This window comes from Trachinotus anak, unplaced genomic scaffold (genome assembly GCF_046630095.1).
Source record: "Trachinotus anak isolate AG129_WGS33_773 ecotype Australia unplaced genomic scaffold, CSIRO_AGI_Tana_v1 ptg000003l, whole genome shotgun sequence".
Taxonomy (NCBI): domain Eukaryota; kingdom Metazoa; phylum Chordata; class Actinopteri; order Carangiformes; family Carangidae; genus Trachinotus; species Trachinotus anak.
Window position 1 is genome coordinate 18,554,743 of NW_027273854.1, and position 19,525 is coordinate 18,574,267.

The 19,525-nt window shown below is 39.8% G+C and overlaps 2 protein-coding genes across 2 annotated transcripts; one reads left to right on the plus strand and one right to left on the minus strand.

The window, feature by feature from the left end:
- The first annotated feature begins 458 nt into the window (after positions 1-458).
- gucy2ca (guanylate cyclase 2Ca) lies at positions 459-14,889 on the plus strand. Its single transcript, XM_071474323.1, has 27 exons — positions 459-1,086; positions 2,600-2,712; positions 3,706-3,773; positions 3,884-4,102; positions 4,198-4,316; positions 5,187-5,289; positions 5,381-5,492; positions 5,582-5,723; positions 6,450-6,535; positions 6,655-6,772; positions 7,106-7,187; positions 8,044-8,137; positions 8,504-8,566; positions 8,682-8,753; positions 8,858-8,962; positions 9,599-9,685; positions 9,832-9,964; positions 10,050-10,187; positions 10,423-10,511; positions 10,676-10,767; positions 11,082-11,240; positions 12,006-12,198; positions 12,413-12,587; positions 12,958-13,056; positions 13,179-13,273; positions 13,407-13,483; positions 13,587-14,889. The coding sequence occupies exons 1-27, from the start codon at positions 876-878 to the stop codon at positions 13,792-13,794; spliced, it is 3,252 nt and encodes a 1,083-aa protein (XP_071330424.1). The 5' UTR covers positions 459-875; the 3' UTR covers positions 13,795-14,889.
- Positions 13,655-18,499, minus strand: LOC139618428 (uncharacterized). The gene is made up of 5 exons (XM_071474325.1): positions 18,126-18,499; positions 17,572-17,757; positions 15,244-15,541; positions 13,859-13,930; positions 13,655-13,787 (listed from the first exon to the last, which is right to left on the minus strand). The coding sequence occupies exons 1-5, from the start codon at positions 18,382-18,384 to the stop codon at positions 13,766-13,768; spliced, it is 837 nt and encodes a 278-aa protein (XP_071330426.1). The 5' UTR covers positions 18,385-18,499; the 3' UTR covers positions 13,655-13,765.
- Positions 18,500-19,525: the final 1,026 nt, after the last annotated feature.

A 19,525-nucleotide genomic window follows, 5' to 3' on the forward strand; every position in this document is an offset into this window, starting at 1 on the left:
ACACAAGCCTTCACTTTTATTGCCTCCTTTGACCTTTGGTCCTTTCACCATGCAACCTTTTCCCCGCCCCTGTCTGTCCTCGGAACATACCAGATAATGTTAAAAAAAAAGGCAAAATATCCGTCAGCACTGATTCCACTGTCTATATATGTTTCTGTTACCAGTCTACAAGTCATGAGATGAGAATTAATCCACTATTGTCGTTGCAAAGATATTAGTGTTTTATTCCCACACTTACTCTCAGGCTGTTACTGACAAACTGGTCAGAAATGGCAATGACTTGGCAACAATCTCAGATGTTTTAACACCAGAGATGTAATGTGGAGGCAGGTCTAAACTTCATGTTTACGAACAGGATGAATTATGATCTCAGTAAGTTTCTAAGTGAGAAGTTAGTCCAGATGGAGTGTGGGAGTCTTTCCTGCTCTACCCTCCCTCTGACTGGTGCATCGACTGTCACTTGACAGTTGTTCATTAACGCACCGAGGACAGGTACACCAGCCTGTACCAAGGTGGAGGATTATTGATCTCAGGTTTGCCCTAGAGGAACAACTGGTGTGAAGATTGGATTTCTTGTCTTTTTTTGCATTTACTAAAAGTGGCTAGGGTCTATATCTTACACAAAAGTTCATACTCTTCTTTTATTTGGATGCTGGCCAGTGAATCAAGAGACTTCTACTTAGTCACTGAAGAGCCCTGTTCACTTCTGTTTTTGGACTTCTGTCGTCAGTGGAGAGGATCTGTTCAGGTGGACAAATGTAAAGACCTGCCCTCAGCCTGCTGTTTATCTTAACAAAGGTATATAATATTGACATGTAGAGACTGTGGAGAAGATACGGAATTCTGAGAGGGAAAGGAAAATCTTAAGGATCAAGATGCGCAACTCACACAGTTTACCTTACCTGGGAGTAATGATAATGGTGGTGGTCGCCAACAAGATGCTAGATGAGTGTTTGTCATCAAACCGTACGTACACCATCAATGTTGTGCTGCTGGAGGACAACACTTATGCGTGGAGTCGACCATATGTGGAGGCGGCTGTGGAACGAGCTATTGAGGAGGACAGACAGGAGAACATTAAGCATGGTATGGAGTGATCGTTTCTAAATGAGGCTGAATGGATCCTACAGATAATAACAATTAAATGTAGTCCACACAATGCTTAAGAACAACCAACAAAAACACAACAACATCTTAAAACTAAGACAGTTTCAACTGGAAGTGAAGTTGTAGCGGCTCCTAGAAAACCATTAAACAGAACTACAAAGTCAGGATGGGTGTTTACAAATGTATTAACAACTTTCTCTTCATCCTGTTGAGTGAGAAGAGATCATTACTGTTGTGTAAATGATAAAAGAGTGCTGAGAATGATAAAGACTTCAAATGAAATTTAAAATCAAAATACAGCCCAAAGCTTTTCTGGATGGAGCTTTTTACAGATAAACAAAACAAAATTTAAATGGATTGTAAAAGATTTATAAACAGACTTTTATTTCTATTTCATGATCAGTTTGTCTACATTTTATCCACACTTTAAAGTCACGTGGTCAGGGTACCATGGCTGTTTCTAGAATATTTTAATTATGGGAACTTGACAGGAGGATAGTTGGGTATTAGTTAAAATAAGTGTTCAATAAGTGTTTTTCCTTTTATAGCAAACTTTAAGAAAGTTTCCATGTTTCTTACTGTCAAATTTTTTTTTAAACACAAGAAGCAGCAAGCAAGAGTAAACTTTCATGTTCAGCTAGATAAACTAGTTTGAAAATGAAAAAAATGTCTTTGACCAGTGCTACTTTTGTTCCTTGCCACTTTTCACTGCTCAGTGCTATGGACACATTGAGGTCAGTACGAATGCTAAGGTGTGATACAGAGCCAGACAACCTCAGGAGACTAAAAGCTGCAACATGTAAATAGGACAGTTTTGTAGCTATCAAAAGACATATATCTCCTCTTTGGTAGAGGCCAGGTGTTTCTGCTTTCAGTGTTTATGCTAAGCTCTGCTGAAAATCATCCCAAACACAAAAACATCCTAAACACACACAAATGACATTGATATCAAACTTGTCGTATAAATTAAAGCAAGCAAGCGTTTACCATTAACAGGTTCGGTTTGTTGTTGGCAGATTCTATGTAACTGACATGAGACAAAGGTGCTGATCTGTTTTGAATGTGTACTGTTCTTACTACAATAAGAAAAGAGCCAACTACAGCTCACTGCAGCATGGTTCCAACCACATCATCCGACCATATACTGCATTTTTAATCTGTATAAACCCCTGAGGTATCTTGGGACATGTATATGGGGGTCCCATATTATTTTTCATAAAAATAAGTCATATTGTTTGTGTAGAATGAATTTTACTCTTACTGTAATCATTTTGTCTGAGGTTGGTCCTCCAAATGAAACTCTTTGCAATGTTCAGTATTTGTCTTGCAGCTGCTTAAAGTTTTTGTAGAAAACAAAGAAAAAACTTAGGCTAGATTTACACCTGTAGGTAATAAACCAGTCTATCTAATCTTAACATAGATAAGATTAAAGAGATTAATGGGGTCATTTCTTTTAATATTAATAACTCTTATCTTCTGTCCATGACTCAAGATTTAAACTTCACTTTGACGGCTAACTACACTGGGTTTGACACCACCATGTACAACCGGCAGGGCTGTGGGAGCAGTACCTGCGAGGGAGTGGCAATACTCAAGATACTGCATGTGAGTGTGATCAAAAGATGTCAAAAGAGGAGATTAAAATTAAGCGTTTCTTTCAGTGTTTATATTAAAGTGAAATCAATCAAGGTTGTGGAGGTTGTATAGGTAAAAATGCCATTTGGTGAAGAGGCACCGAGAGGCTCTAAGACCACTTTCATACACTTTCTGACATGAGAGAGAGAGAAACCAGAATCTCCAGTCCTGTGGTTACCTCTTATTTTTGTCCTCTGTCATCTCTAATATCTTGGCATAAAATATTTTTTTTTGAGCAACTGTAAAAAGTGATGAGTTGCAAGGAATTCAACTTTTTTGTGCCTAGATGAACCACAATAACAAGTTCACCTGTTGTGGTTTCTTCTTAACCTTAGGTCACCCTTTAGCTATTGCTTCATGACAGGATGGTTATCATGGCACACTTCAATCTAAAATTATGAATGAACCATTTAATGAAACTTTCTCTGGGATAATAAAAAAGGCTGATAGGAGAAAGTCATTACGTTATTATCTAAAAAAACTACAGTAAAAATCAGATTTTGCTGTCAGTGCCTCAGTCAATGATCAACCTCTTCTCTGCAGACCCACCATTTTGCACTAAACTGTTTCTTCATTGAGGAAGTAGACACTGTAGCAGTTGAAGGCAGAGATACAAATATACACAACTAGCAATCTGATGCAGCTATGGGATGCTGTACGTTGAACCTCTCATAGGTCTAACTCTTGTTCTCTTGGTTTGTCTTGAACAGGTATTGCTCCTGCTTTTGAGACGAGAAAGTTTTGAAAAAGTTTAGACAAGTTTATTAGGGGTTCAGGGAAATGAAGGAAATCACAAACTGACGTGGAGAATAAAGCATCATAAAAGCATTAAAAATCACAGACTGGTGATTCATATTATAAAAAATTTGGGTACACGTCATTATAAAAAACTCTGTTTCTGAGTTACATACTGATAAAGCCCCTTGATGACAGAATCACTGCATCTACTGTATCGCTCTGCAGAATAAAGGTGCAGTCGGATGCGTCATGCTGGGGCCTTCCTGCACTTATGCCACATTCCAGTTAGTGGAGTGAGTATGACTTTGGTTCTTACTATATTTAATATATACAACTTAACAGCTGACTGATTTTTCACTCAGTGAATTTTCCTGACTTTTACCTAACTTGACTTTTTCCTCAGTGATGAAATTGGCCTGAGCTTGAGCATTCCTATCATCTCTGCTGGGAGCTTCGGTCTCTCGTGTGACTATAAGCCCAAACTGACCCGGATTCTGCCTCCGGCACGCAAAATCTCAGACCTGTTATTGAACTATTTGCTGGAAACCTTGACATTTAAGGGTCGTTGGAAGCAGGTTTATGTCTACAAGAAGTCCAACAATGTGAGCGAGGACTGCTTCTGGTGAGACAACACAGGTTGAAGGTCACTTGAGTGACCCCTGTAGCTTCATTTGGATCTCCAGCATGTACAATTTTGTTCTTGTTTTATTGCCACAGGTACATCAATGCATTAGAAGCACCCTCTGCCAACTTTGCAACAAAGATAAACAGAGAAATGCTGCGGGGGGAGGAAGAGCTGAGGAATGCAATAAATGCTAAGAAAAGACACAGCAACAGTGGGTATTTTTTTGAGTTGGTTTGAATTACATCTCATTGAGCTGAACCATTCCTTCAGCAAATACTGTTCAGAACCTGAAAAACATCATGTAATGTCTGCAGTAACAGTAACAACAGATGTGAGGAGGCAAAATATCACAGAGTAAATTACTGAGCAGGGTTAGAGAGTTTGGGCCTATACTAAATCTACAAGTTATTTATTTATTTACCATAGTCGCACATCTGTGGTTTTGCGAGAAACACCTCAAAAATTGTTGGATAGATTGTCACAAAATTTGGTACAGACATAAATGTCCCATTCAGTCCAGTGCTTATTATGATTAAATACTTGAAAACCTATAATAACATTCCAGATAGACCCAAATGTAGTTTGTGCTTGGTGCTAAATGGCAAATAATAGCATGCTAACATGTCAAAACAAGATGGTAAACATTATATCTGCTAAACATCAGTGTGTTAGCATTGATCTTAGTACAGTTAGAATAGCATAATTATTGCATATGCATGTGGAATGACTTTTTTCTGTGACAGAAAACAGCTGCTCCTTTAGTCAAGGGCAACTATGTCAAACTCATGACGATTCTCTGTTATTTTGCTCTATTTTCATTTTTTCTGTCTTGGTAGAGCAACTTGCTCATCACCTGGCCACTGTTGGCTGTGAAAAATGAATGAGAATGATTTGTTGGTGGTGTTTTTGATACATAGTACATGCTTCAGCATTAAAATCAATCTGTACCCGACGTTTTTGATCTACATTTAATGTAACACTGAAATAATGTAACCAGTGCAGGAAAAGAATTGTGCTAAATGTACAGTACAGCTCAAATGTTTTTCTTCCTGCTTTAGTGAAAGTGATTTATTCATTTCAGTCTTCATCATGTGTGGGAGCCCTGATGACATTGCTTCAATAAAGGGGAAGATGGAACACCGAATAAATGAGGACATCATGTTCATCCTCCTCGATATTTACAAGTAAGCCCGGCCATGAGATTACCATTTTGCCCATTATGAAACATATTGAATATGTCGAAGTAAGGCTATTCACAGTGACAACTTCCTCCAGCCCTGATTATCACATCAACACAACAGCCAATAAAAATATGAAGGACGTCCTGGTGATCACACTGCCACAGAGGAACTACAGCTATGGATCAAACTCAGCATTCAACGACACGGTGAGCAGCAACTCACAAACAACACTGTGTAAAGCAGTTATGGTGTAACTCTCTGACTCTTTTTCTCTTTCTTTCACTCTAATGTGCAGATAAATGACTATGTGGCTGGGTATCATGATGGCGCTTTGCTGTTTGGCAAAGTGCTCAGAGAGAGGATGCTCAGCCAGCAACACAAGGGATCCTATGATGTGCCTCTGAGTGACAACCCGTTTGGAAACACCTCCTTTTACGGTACATATGAGCAGGGATAACTTGAGGCTAGCAACAAAATGGGAGACTAAATTACAATGCAAAAGAAAGTAGACACTACCACAAAGATATCATGAGATGCGGGAATAAAGCGCCTGTATGGATGAGGGTGTTGTAGTGGAGCATGCAGCCAAAATGAAGGGCTGCTTGGCAAGATGGTTCTGTCATACTTTTTATCTACAGCAACCCTTTTTTGATGCTTGTAGTTAAAGCTGAAATTATCAGTCAGTTAATTAATTGGATTGACAACTTTTTAAATAAACTGATTAATAGTTAAAATTCTATCTCAAGCTAAAATGACATTTTGTAATTCTCGTCTCTCAAATCTGAGAAGTTGGTGCTTTTTCTACACCATGCTAAACTGAGTGTCTTTGGGATTTGAGCTATCAAAAGCTATTTGAAAAGGTCACCTTGGACTCTTAATAGACCAAGCAAGTAATCAAGAAAATCACTGTGACTAATGAAGAAAAGCAGTAATTGCAGCTATAGTTATGCTTACTAATTACTGAAAAATATTGTATATCAGATTTAATCTTACTTCAAAAAAATAAAAAAGTTCTATTCTGCAGCAAAGACACATTATCTTTGCAGTTTTAAAAAAAACTTTTTGTGGATCATCCAATTCAAATGTAATTAGATTGTGATGAAATCTAAAATGCTTTCTTTGGTGTATGTGTGTGTATGGTTCTGTGTATTTCCTTCGAGCAGGTATGGGAGGACACTATGTGCTCGATGAATATGGTGACAGAGATGCTAACTTCTCCATGATTTACACGTCAACTGCCACTAGCAAGGTGAGACTGCTATCCATTCAGCAGTTTGCACATGCAGATTTTTTTTTTTTTGCCAAACTGCTTTCCTCAAAAGAGTCAGCATAAAGGTGAATATTTGTTTATATACTGTCTCTCCCCAGTATGAAATTCTGTCAGTGTTTGACACATCACGAAATGAAACCATAGAGACAAACCCAAACCTTGCCCTGCCATGGAAAGGGAATCGGTTGCCTACTGACGTGCCAGAAAACCCAGAAGGTAATACACACATACACATGGATGGTATAAAGGTAGTATGGAGAGATGTGGTGCTTCTGTAGCCTGAAAACTGTCCAGTTCAGTTTCTCTCAGGTCCTCACAGTAAAGTTTTTGTTTGTATTTCTCAAAAATGAGGAGGGAGTGTTTGAAATTGCAGGCAATGTCTATATATCGCCAACCCTATGTAGGCTCTTGCTGTAAGGTTGAGAAACTTACAGGCAACAAAACCTCAAAATTTGAAGATGACATTTAGAAATATAATGTGCTTGCATAGTCTTGTATTTTAGGTAACACTATAAATGTTTTGTTGTTAATTCCACTGTTTGTTTCCAGACTTAAATATGCAGGATGTGATTGTGATCGTTCTGAGTCTCAGTATCGTCATCGTGACAGCCATTGCTCTCATCTTCTACAGGTAGGCCGCAGACATATTTCACAACTGTATCAAGAAAGGTTATGAATCTCTGTGTTCAGAGGGCAGGGAGATGGTACAACAGCTCTGGCTAGGACATAAATTGTTGACAATTGGTGACAATATGTTTTAGTGACACAAAATATTTTGGTTGAAGTTTGGAAAACTGAAAGACCACAAAAAGCTAAAAACACTTTCATAAAGTTGTTATGTAATTGGATACACTCTGAAAATAAGAAGGTTATCCCAAAAATGCCCCCTGTACTGACCATGTATGCCTTGACTGTGTGTCTGTGTGTGGGGTCCAGGTATTACTCATGTTGTGGGGACCTAAATTTGTTCACACATTGCAGGGACTCATCATCCTTATGGGGGACAAAAACCAGTCCCTATAATGTAAATCATTAAATTTTAGATGATGACTTGACATTTTATAGTATGGCTTAAGTTAAGGTTACTAGGGTTAGAAGAGTAGTAGTTGTGGCTGAGGTTAGATTAAGTCTTTAGGAAATGAATTTAAGTCAGTGTAATGTCCTCTGAAGTCATGGAGACACAACTGTTTGTGTGTGTGTGTGTGTGTGTGTATGGTCCAGGTATTACTGAAAATGTGGGGACCTAAATCTGTTTAACCATTATGGGGACAAAGGAAGTCTGCATAATGTAAATCATTAGATTTTAAGGTGAAGACATGTTTTAAGGTTGGGGTGAGTTAGTAGGGTCAGGCAAGTAGTAGCTGTGGTTGAGGTTAGAATAAGACTTAAGGAAATATAAGTCAATGTAATGTCCTCTGAAGTCATGGAAACGCTACCGTCTGTGTGTGTGTGTGTGTGTGTGTGTGTGTGTGTATGAATAATGCTAGGCAGAACAGGAAAGAGCGTCTCCTGCAGAAGAAGTGGTCTCACATCGACCCGCACCTGATTGGTCCGCTGGATGAGAAGGCGGTCTCGCTGAAGGTAAACAGACCCATTAATCAACTGTTTCCTGCATGTTAGAGTATAATACACATAATTTACAGTAGATGCTACTTTTCTATAAGGGGTCAGGCCAGAAGGTTTGGGAGTGAAAACCTCTGGAGTGGAGTGAAAAGTTTAATATGATGAATACTCAACTAAAATTGAAGTAACCCAGAATTGTACTTAGGACCAGTACTTAGTAAATGTCTTTAGTTACTTTCTACCGCTGAATAGGAGGGCAGTAAAAGTTGACATTTGAGTGTAATGAGAAAGGAATTTGTTACTAAGTTTAACCATAAATGAAGTACTGTGTGAAGCAATCACATTCCTCTCTCACTGTACATCATATGTGTATTTATGTAACAGATTGATGAAGATAAGAGGAAGGACAGCACATACTTCAGTCATCGAGGCTGCTATGACAAAAAAGTACCTGCATTTCAACTTCCAAAAATCAATATTTAATATATAAAAAAAATAAAGAGAAAGAGATGATGATGTTGAACCTCTGTGTTTGAGTGTTTTATTTCTCTGTATTCCTCAGCCTGTAATCTTGAAAGAGCTGAAACACACGGATGGCGATTTCAACGAGGACCAGAGGATTGAGCTTAACACTGTAAGACACCTCTGTGTTTATGTAAAACTTCAAGTTTTTAAAGCATTAGTGCATTGAGTTTCTCCCCGCCACTTCCTCCTCTGTTACATATCTTCATGTTTCAGCTGCTGCGCATCGATTACTACAACCTGACCAAGTTCTACGGCACAGTGAAGTTTGAGTACGGTGTGTTTGGCGTGTTTGAGCTGTGTCAGAGGGGCTCCCTCAGGGTAAGCAGAACGTCACTCACTCAGACCCACTGTCTTGAAATTTCCCTGCATGTCAGATCCTGCAGCTGCCAGTGTTCCTTATCTCTCTTATCTCTCAGTGTATTTTATCAGTCTGTAAGTTTTCAGCACAGTGGGAGTGCAGGAAAATAATTAATTAATTAATAAAGTTTTGGAGAACTGCGCTGTCTTAATGCGGTCATATGACCTCTATAAATAATTTCTTTTTTTTTTTTTTTTCAGATTTTCAACATCAATTTAAAAAAATTGAAAACAGTTATAAGTCAAACTGATTCTGAAAAACATCCAGTCTAATGTGCAACACTGACACTTTCTAGTGTAATGTTCATATGACTTTACTTCATGTTACGTGACTACAGTACAGACAACATGTTTATGACAGAGCTCAGTGACCTCCTTTCGCCAGTGCTCACAATGACTTTACTGTTTGTTTGATAAGTGATGGACACAGTTTAAAGAATGCTAATGGTGTGTGCATGAACATAATCTCCACACACACACACACACACACACACACGCACACACACACACAAAGATTACTTAAGTATTTCACAGTTCCATTAACTGAATACAGTGAGTAAGCACAGTGGTAAACGTGATCTTTATCTGTTATTCCAGTACATTCTGAATGACAGGATCTCCTACCCAGATGAAACCTTCATGGACATGGAGTTTAAGATATCAGTCATGTATGACATAGCAAAGGTAATATTTTATTTATCTATTTTATGGGTCATTTATTCATTTTCTGTTTGTTCATTTAGCACACCAGGAACATAATGACAGAACAAATATCAACTGTTTACAAACACCCAGGATTAAAGACAGTCCTCCATTTTTGTCATCTACAGGGTATGTCTTATCTCCACTCCAGTAATATTGAAGTCCATGGTCGCCTCAAGTCCACTAACTGTGTGGTAGACAACCGCATGGTGGTCAAGATCACTGACTTTGGCTGCCACACCATCCTGAGGCCAGGCAAAGGTGAGACTGAGTTTTTCACTCAAGTTGATTATTGATCTAAACACAGAGTACTGGCAGCTCATCTTCTCCTCTCCTCTCCTCTCAGATGTATGGACAGCCCCGGAGCATCTTCGTAAAGATGGAGTGTCTCAGAAAGGCGATGTCTACAGCTATGCCATCATTGCCCATGAGATTGTTATGAGGCGAGCCCCATTCTATACACAGCACTGCTCTGATATTAGAGGTAGGCCTGCCATAAGTGACGAAACAAACAAATCAACATTTTGTTTGTTTTAAAGAGAAACTTTTTGTATGAATAATGAATTTGTTTAGGAAACTATTTGTTTATTAATATATGAGAATTGACTATGACAAAATTATTTAATTTTAATATTCATGTGGATGGGCAAACACACATAATCATCCTCAGCTCTAAGTCCTGCTCACCTTGTTTAACTGATGGCTTTGTGATCTCTCAGAGAAGATCTACAGAGTGCAGTATCCCACTGATATGGCTGTGTTTAGACCCGACCTCAACTTTGAGAGTGCATCAGAGAGGGAGATCGAGGTAAGAGAGCTGCTAAACACTGAGGGGGACATTTGCTGTTACAGTGACACACAGGTCGATAAAGCTGCTTGCATCCATCAAAGTTAAATGAAGTCGGGAAAACACTCCCCCCCTCTGATTTTGTTTTTGTCTGCATGTGTATGTGTGCTTTTGTGTGTATACAGCTGTATATGCTAATAAAGAGTTGCTGGGATGAAGACCCAGAACGGAGGCCAGATTTTAAAAGAATAGAGGTAACTCTGGGTAAGATTTTCAGGTACGTAAACACCAGACATTCATTTTAATAATTTCTATAGCCCATCACATGGCCAAAAACATGTGGACACCAGACCATTACATACATATGTGATTGCTGAACATCTCAGCCCAAGAACCTTTTAGTCTTTGGGGAAGGCTTTCTAAAAGATAGGGGTGTCCACATATTTTTGGCCATACAGTATCTGTATGAGGTATTAGACAATCAATGCTGCACTAATCTTTTGCATGATGAGTAATTCATTAAATGACATAAATATGTGTTTGTAATAATATTGTAATGTAATGTAATAATATATTCTAACTCTTACACAGTAACCTACACAACCAAGCCACTGAGACGTACATGGACAACCTGATCCGACGCCTGCAGAATTACTCAAGGACTCTGGAGCGTCTGGTGGAGGAGAGGACGTCTTTGTACAAAGCTGAGAGGGACAGAGCTGATCGCCTCAACTTTATGCTACTTCCTGGGTAGGTTCATGCCATACCTGCTGCAGGGGGCGGCTGAAAACAGCGACATGTTTAAAGCTGCACTAACCACGTTTATTTGACAATGGATCAAACTAAATGTGTGTAGTGTGAAAGAGGTTGCTCACCTTGAGAAGAGGAATTATTTCCCACCTCTGCAGTTTCCCCAGCTGTACAGAGCATTTTAGTCTACACTGATTCATTAGTTTATGGACCTCAAACCTGGCTGTCATGAGCATCATTTTCAGCAACAGCAGGGAACCGATTCAAGTGAAAAAGCTCTGATAAACCCATTGTACTCTACCAACTAGCTCGTAAACATAGTTGACAAGAGGTAGAAGGAGGGTGAATTTTTGAAACACAGCTCTACATGAATACCAGTGTTGCTCCACATTGACATAGGAAACAGTTTTATTCTCTCTTTTTATGTATTGTCTATAATTGTATACTTATCACATTTCATAAAACCTGGATGCAGGATTCTTTTTGATAGGTGGTGTGTAGAAATCATTCCAGCTTTATGCAAAAAATACTGTATATATTGATGTATGTTATGATTCAAACCAAATCCATTTCTTGGCCCCTGGGTAATAACTACCATTGTCTTTGGTGGCCACAAGTGCCTGCCCCAGCTCAAGGCAAAGCTGTATTTGTATCTACAAGTACATGTTATATTCCCTTGGCGTAAATGTAACTGTCAGCAGTTTTAATGTTATTAGAAGTTATAAATTAACATCAGCATTTTCCACTCTCCCTACCTCACCTCAGCCCAGTGGTGCGTTCGTTAAAGGAGACGGGCAGAGTGGAGCCAGAGCTGTTTGAAGAGGTGACCGTTTATTTCAGTGACATTGTGGGATTCACCACCCTCTGCCACTACAGCACCCCCATGGAGGTGGTCAACATGCTCAACCACATTTACAAGAACTTTGACAGCATCCTTGACCACCATGATGTCTATAAGGTACCCTGCTTACTGGATCCTCAATAATCTAGTGTTTAACCAGTCAAAGGGGTCACAGGGCAGTGGTGGAAGTTCAGTTTAGAGGCAGAAAGTCTCTGCTGTGTCTGCATCTGGTTGTACTATGAAGCAGCCGGGGTTGGGTTTAGACTGGTACATGTGGCTGATCATCAGCTAATGTTTTAATCAACAAAGCTTTTCATCCGTTGTCTCTCAGGTTGAGACAATAGGAGATGCATATATGGTTGCATCAGGTTTGCCCAAACGCAACGGCAACAGACATGCAGTGGACATCGCCCACATGGCCCTGGACATCCTGGCATTTGTAGGGACTTTTGAGCTGCAGCACCTGCCTGGCATCCCTCTGTGGATCCGTATTGGTGTGCATTCAGGTAACAGAAATTCATGGTTTTGTTCTGCCTGCCAGGCTGATATTTAAAATTAAGCATATTTCCATATTTAGTCCTCAAGGCAATGTAATATGTATCCATTAAAGTGGCTAATTTGACACAAAAATAAGTCATGCTTATAAATAAACACATAATGTACTTGACAGATAAAATAGCAAAAAAATAGCAAAATTTGTCATTTCCTCAAAAAAAAAAGATAAGATGTATAAAATGTCAAAAAATGTATGAGGAGGGACGGTGGCATGTGGAGTTAAACACATGAAAGTAATAAAAAGCAAGAACAGTAGGTGGCAGTGTTGTACTGATACAACACACGAGACATTTCAAGCAAATGTCTTGTGTTTGTGTGTAGGACCGTGTGCGGCAGGAGTGGTGGGGAACAAGATGCCTCGCTACTGCCTTTTTGGAGATACAGTCAACACTGCCTCACGCATGGAGTCCACAGGCCTGCGTAAGAGACAACACTCACTCACTCACTCACTCACACACACACACACACACACACACACACATTTTTTTTTAACACAATCACAATATTCAGTTCAGGTGCAGCTTCTGATGTTGTCTCTCCAGCTTTGAGAATTCACGTCAGCCAGTCCACCATCAACATCCTGCAGAGGACAGACTGCAAGTTTGAATATGAAAAGAGAGGAGAGACGTACCTGAAGGTGAGCTGGGTTTGCTTTGGCTCATTATGTACTCATTTTCCAGGCATTTATATCTAGTGTAAGCTGTGCAAATAGTGGTTACTAGTTTCATTTCCTCTGTTTGTGTGTGTGTCTATGTGTAAATGACTCACAGGGTAAAGGCAAAGAGATGACATACTGGTTAACAGGGGTGACTGGGGGCAAATACAACCTGCCAACGCCACCAACAGCGTGAGTAAAACACAGTCCCATTCAGATTTTTAATTTTGGGCATTTTATATCTTCTTACCTTTGCATCCATAATCCAAAAATGATCCTCATGTTATTGTCTCAGGGAGAACTTCCAGCGGCTGCAGCAGGACCTGGCAGAGATGATCGTGTCCAGCCTGGAGAAGCGTGGAGATGAGAGCGAGGGCTTTGAAAAGAGGAAGACCCTGTCCACCAAAATCCGTCGGAGGGAGACCAGCATCAGCCTGCAGAGTGACAGCCCGCCAGAGTACTTCCACCTGGCTGTCACCGACAACCCCAGTACCTACTTGTGATTACAGAGGAACTATGAGCACAGGAAGTAGGCTAGACATTGTCGAAGTGCGTCATAACCTGTACCTGTCTGAATCAGCACTGTTGGGTTTCTTTGGATGGCTCTGTTCATCCAGGGGTTGGAGAGACTGGGAACAGCTGTGGAATAAGCAGGCATGTTAAAGGTGAGACTTTGACACAGGGCCAAAGGGTTCAGTTGTCTTTTTTTATCCTATCATCCATTCTTCACACTTTTCACCAGCCCATCCCTCTGTCTCCTAAAATGAACTGTTTCTTGACATTACTTTGTCTCATTGTTCATTGAAAGGAAAAATCCACCTTCAGATGTGGAAGAAGAAGCGCTTGAAATAAAGCCTTCCTCTTTTATTGTGTGGCACTGACACATGATCACACTTACTTTACATCATTACATTTGAGCTGTTATTCATGGGAATAGGAAAGAAACAGGACCAAAAAGTAAAACTGGCGTAAAGAGGAGGATATATATTTTTTTACTGTGTGGAACAGAGCATCATTTTCTAATGAAGCTCACAGGTTTATTAGTCACTCTCTGCCACAGTCTTTATTTTGATTTTACCACTTGGTGGAGCCAAAGTCATACAGTAGACAGCACCATGGGTTTAAACGTCACAAACCTTTTTGAAATTTGTAACATACATAACAACCTTTACCTGCTCCGTGGACAATGATAACTTACGCTATCATTGTTGTCACAACTACATGGATTTTTTCTATTAACAAAACTATAAACAAATCACACGGTCGGTTCTCACCAAAAAGATATCGAGATATTAAAGGACAATATCAAATGTGCTCTTTTTAACTTTACTTTTAACTTTACTTTGGGCAGTTCTCTGTTTATGTTTAGATGTTGCCTTCAGGAAGCTCACTGATTGAGAAAATTTGACTAAATTATTTACCATGTAAATAGCCTTTTCTGCTGCAAAGACAGTGAAACTATGCCCAAACAATGCTTGTCAAGAATATTTCTCTTTCAAACTACAACAATGCCACCCTGTGTTCCGAACATAGGAAATATTTCTGTGATGATTTTTGTTTTGTGTTTTATTAAATGATGTTTGAAATATGGCACAAGATTCAGAGAAGTTTCTTTGTTTTTTGGCAAAACTTTGTGTAAAATACACTAAAATATACACAGACTTACAGGTATTATTGGACACCAACATACATCATAACATCTGCATTTTTTAAAAACAGTGATGAGGAATAAAACAACAACAATGGTCTAATATTATTTAAAAACCATAAAAACATGGTAGAAATGATAGATATCCAAAATTTGGATCTCACCACACCAGCCCGAGGTGCATATTACATGCAGTGGAGAAAAGTTTGTAAGAACACACACACATACATACACGCACATGCACAATTACACACACACACACACACACACATGCACGCGCTATACAGTTTTTGTTGTTACTAACGCAGTTCCACCCAGCTCTGTGGCAGGAAGTGGGATCTTGTGCTCCCTCATTGTGCTGCATGCAGGCAGTCCTCCGCCCCCATCTTTTCCAGCGTGCTTTGCGGGGCCCCTGCAAGAGATGAAGCCATCCTCCCACTTTGAGCCTGTTTGGTCCCCCAGGTGCAGGTGAGGACAGGACGACAGGGCCTCTGCTGCTCTCTGAAACATCTGTGCCTGACTGTTTCTCTCTGAGGGCAGTGGGTGAATTGTGGCAAGTGGCTCTGTTTTGTGAAGAGGCTGCAGGCCTGGCCCCACGTCCCCTGCAACACAAACAGCAGAGTCTCTGATAGTCACATTGAATAAAAGATATTGTGTGATAGGGTCTCAATGACCAGATCTATGCACATGTGGATCTGAACTGGAAAACCGTTAGCTTTTATTTTTAGTCACAAAGACAACCACACACATTCAGCATGTCTACATATCAACCCTCCACTGTTGTGGGTCTTTCTTATATTATACCGGTAAAAAAAAAAAAAAAAAAGAGTTATATTGATTTAGAGACTGATGCAGCCGTATTCATCTAACTCTTTCCTGGCACTGTGTCTCTGCTTTCTCATGGGCTGTCCCTCCCCCAAAATGCAACATTATTCACTTCAGCTCCTCATTTGATTCACCAGAAACATGTGATCAGATTTTACAGTGTGTAGGAATAAAAATATTGAAATATAGGACGGTGTGACGGTCAAAAACATTTTCTGTTTCAGTCTGTCATTTTTATTTTTTTTTATTTTCATTTTTAAATTTTATATTCCTTGAATAAAGGCTTATAACATGTAATACATGATTATATAAATGTCCATTATAGCATTGGAAACTGTAATAAAAAACAATGTAATATACATTTAAATAATGTATTAAGTAATGTAAAATGTCAGTGTATAACATTTCTGTATGACGAGGAGGCAAAGTGGCTGCATAACTACTGAAAAAGTAAGAATGCTTAGATGGGCTTCCTCGCAATGCCATATTGTTTTCACGTCAGACCATAAATTGTTGAAGGGATGTAGAATGTGTAAGTAAAATATTTAGTAGACTACTGAAAAAATGACTTTCAGACATTACGAGACAATGGTCAGACTCCTGCATTACATCACGAGGAAAACAATGATGTGTGTCACAACGACTAAAGCTGAATATCTCCACTCTGCTGATCTAGATTTTACATTCCTGGTTGTCCTGTGGATAAAGGTCTATTGACAGACAGTTCACTCAGTGAGGAGAAAAGCATGCCACTGATAAAGTGAATGTAGCTTCTCCACAGCCCTGATATTGTTTTTGTTTTACATGTAATTGAGGTGCATTCAAGAAGATTAAAAATATGCCCAGCACAAAAGCTCAAGCTTTTCCATCTGATCTCAAAGGGGCTGCTGTATATAAAGGCAGCTGGGTCACATGACTGCCAGGGTCATTTTAAATTCAGCAGTTTTAATCGGCATGTCCCCCAAAATGAATACAGACATCAGCAGCTTTCAGATATCCACCTTTATGGGTACAAGATGATCTCTCTCTCTGTCCACCAGGCCACACTCTTGCCTAAAGTTGTTAGACTTGTTATTCTGATTTCAGTGCCTCTTGGTGTGTCTTTTTTGTCAGTTTATGTGTTTTCAAGGTCATATGCAGACCTACTTCGTGCTGCCTAACCAGCGGATGCGTGTTGAAACCAGAATAGCTGGTAAGAAAGCGGGGCTGACCCAGGGGACGAGCGAGAAGAAGAGAACAGAAACTGAGGAGTTTCTACTGTGAGGAACGTCACACTTCATCACCTGCCTGCCTGCAACCCCACTTCCTCCACTTGACTCTCAGATGCCCGCTCTGCATGTTAGATCCCCCACTTAGAGTAAAAGAGATGCCTGCCACTGGATAGATGCTTGAAAAACGACATCGCTGAGGAAATATTTCATCCAAGGCATGGAAGATCACTGGGCTTAAGTGATCCATTCCTTTAGCTGTCTAATTGAAGTATCTGATATGCCTGCATATTCGATTTCAGCAACTCCTTCTATAAGAATTGTTACATCAGTTTAGGTGTTAAAAGGTCAATTACTGACATTGATCTGATTTATTTTTAAGAACAGTTACAGAAAGATGATATTAAGAGCCAGTATTTTAAAATAAATCATATTTAATGGTAAACATTTTGTGCAACTTTTTCTGAAAAGCCTCTGAAGCAGTATTTAAACCCTTATGTGACACTCAAACTCTCAACAAAAGTAAAGATAAACAAAAAATAAATTAAACAAATTAAAAACCATCGTGTCATATGAATAATTACACTGGTTGTCCTCACCTGAGCTGCTGCTGTGTCTTGCCTCTCGTCTGTATATGATGAGCCAGAGAGCCAGAGCCAAAATGGACCCCACTGTGGCCAGCACCACAAAGATCCACAAAGCCGGGCTCAGCACCATCAATGGGTCGGCCTGGGGAGCGGAGGCCATAACTCTCACGTGGTTTACATCAGCCTTCAGGGGTGGCTCTGGTGGATCAGACAGATTAAATGAGCACAAAGTGTTCACTTAAAATCAACATAGGTAGCCTATATTAATGTGGGAACTCCGTGCTTCTGCCTTCAACAGACAAGTAAACAATTTAAAGACAGCTGTACGCAGGTGAAATCCCTTAAATGGTTTGGACCAAACACGAGGAAATAAATACTGGTAGATCAGTTTGAAAACAACACGTTTTAGATAGAAAGGAAGAATACAAGCCAACATCTAAAAGTAACCTAGAGAGCATCAAGTCAAACTAGGTCTGTCAGACTTAGCACAGCTGCACTGCTCAGGGGGCAGATAAAACCTTTTAGAGGTAAAAAAACAAAAAAACAACCAAGGAGGTTCAACTTACCTGTTGGTCGGTCAGGTTCGTGTCTGGTGTCCATATTGCTGGGGATACATTTTTTGATGAGGTTGTCCCACCTCTGTCCAGCAGAACAGGCCTTCTTGGCCATTGCTTCCGTCTCACTGGGGATACATTTTTTGATGAGGTTGTCCCACCTCTGTCCAGCAGAACAGGCCTTCTTGGCCATTGCTTCCGTCTCACTGGGGATACATTTTTTGATGAGGGTGTCCCACGTCTGGCCAGCAGAACAGTTCTTCTTGGCCATGGCTGAAAGAGGGTGAGCAATGAGGAGACCTGCTGCAGTGTAACCCTCCTCTAAACTTGTGTTTGTGATTCAAACTGATAAAAAACAGTAGAGAACAGAAGTGTGAGACACTGAGGGGGGATGTGACGAGAGGGTTTATGAAATGAATACAGAGTGCCTAACAGATGTTTCAGTTCCTCCATTTCATAGGAAAGGGTGAATCACTACATGTCTCTGGGGGCAGAGAGCGCTTACTGTGTATCTTTCAAAAACAAAAAGGTCCTGACCTCCAAGCTCCTAAGCCTGGATTAAATGGTGTCTGACTGGTATTGTGTCACTGTTGTATACAAGACAATAAGGAAGAGGATCCAAAAGAAGATCACCAGATGGGCAGTTCAACAACTTTGATGAGAATAATAATAGAAAAACTAACAAGCATAAGTCATAAATAGAAACAGATGAAAAATAGAACCACCAGGCATCAGGAGGGGGCTGGTAAAGATCAAACTCTCACTCTTACATGTGATGCATCACAGCCAAGCTTTCATAAATTGCATACTAATATTTGTCATACTAACTCATATATGTGCTACAAATATTCACAACACAACCAAATACAGACAACAAAAACGTGATGATGGGGGAGTGCCTGTGGCTCATCTGCTGGAGCGTGTTCCATGAAGGTGTTTTAACCGCAGCAGCATCTTTGCCGCACGTCATTCTCTCCTTCCTGACTTTCCTCTCGAAACTTTTTAAAAAAGTGATGAACCCACTTAGCCGCACTTACGTGAATGCATTATAACACGTGTGCGAAAACACATCCATGTGCACGTTGTTCAATGCTTTTACCTTCAAAATTCACAAATCAGAGAACAGCAACTGCTTCCAGCCAAGTTAAATCACATTTTTTAGTGTCCCCTGGTCCTCGTTTTTACAATGGGATAGTGTATTTGGTTCTGTTGTCTGAATTTGAAGCTTATTTATGTATTTGGTTGTGTTGTGAATATTTGCATCACACGTGTTGCCAAATTGATGATGATGTTTTGTGAATTTGCTGGTGTTTTGTCCATTTGAATGTATTTTCTTAAGTTGCAGTGTGTTGAGCCCTGAGGGCCACTGTAAATAAGGCAGTTGTGTTACATTTTCTGGTAAGAAGTTTTCC

Excerpts from the sequence above, each read along its gene's own strand:
- gucy2ca (XM_071474323.1), top strand. The coding sequence starts at position 876 with ATGCGCAACTCACACAGTTTACCTTACCTGGGAGTAATGATAATGGTG. Across the intron at positions 2,713-3,705 it reads CAATACTCAAGATACTGCAT|AATAAAGGTGCAGTCGGATG; the intron begins GTGAGTGTGATC and ends ATCGCTCTGCAG. Across the intron at positions 10,512-10,675 it reads CATCAGAGAGGGAGATCGAG|CTGTATATGCTAATAAAGAG; the intron begins GTAAGAGAGCTG and ends GTGTGTATACAG.
- LOC139618428 (XM_071474325.1), bottom strand. The coding sequence starts at position 18,384 with ATGGCCAAGAAGAACTGTTCTGCTGGCCAGACGTGGGACACCCTCATC. Across the intron at positions 17,758-18,125 it reads CGAACCTGACCGACCAACAG|AGCCACCCCTGAAGGCTGAT; the intron begins GTAAGTTGAACC and ends CTGATCCACCAG. Across the intron at positions 15,542-17,571 it reads AAGACACAGCAGCAGCTCAG|GGGACGTGGGGCCAGGCCTG; the intron begins GTGAGGACAACC and ends TTTGTGTTGCAG.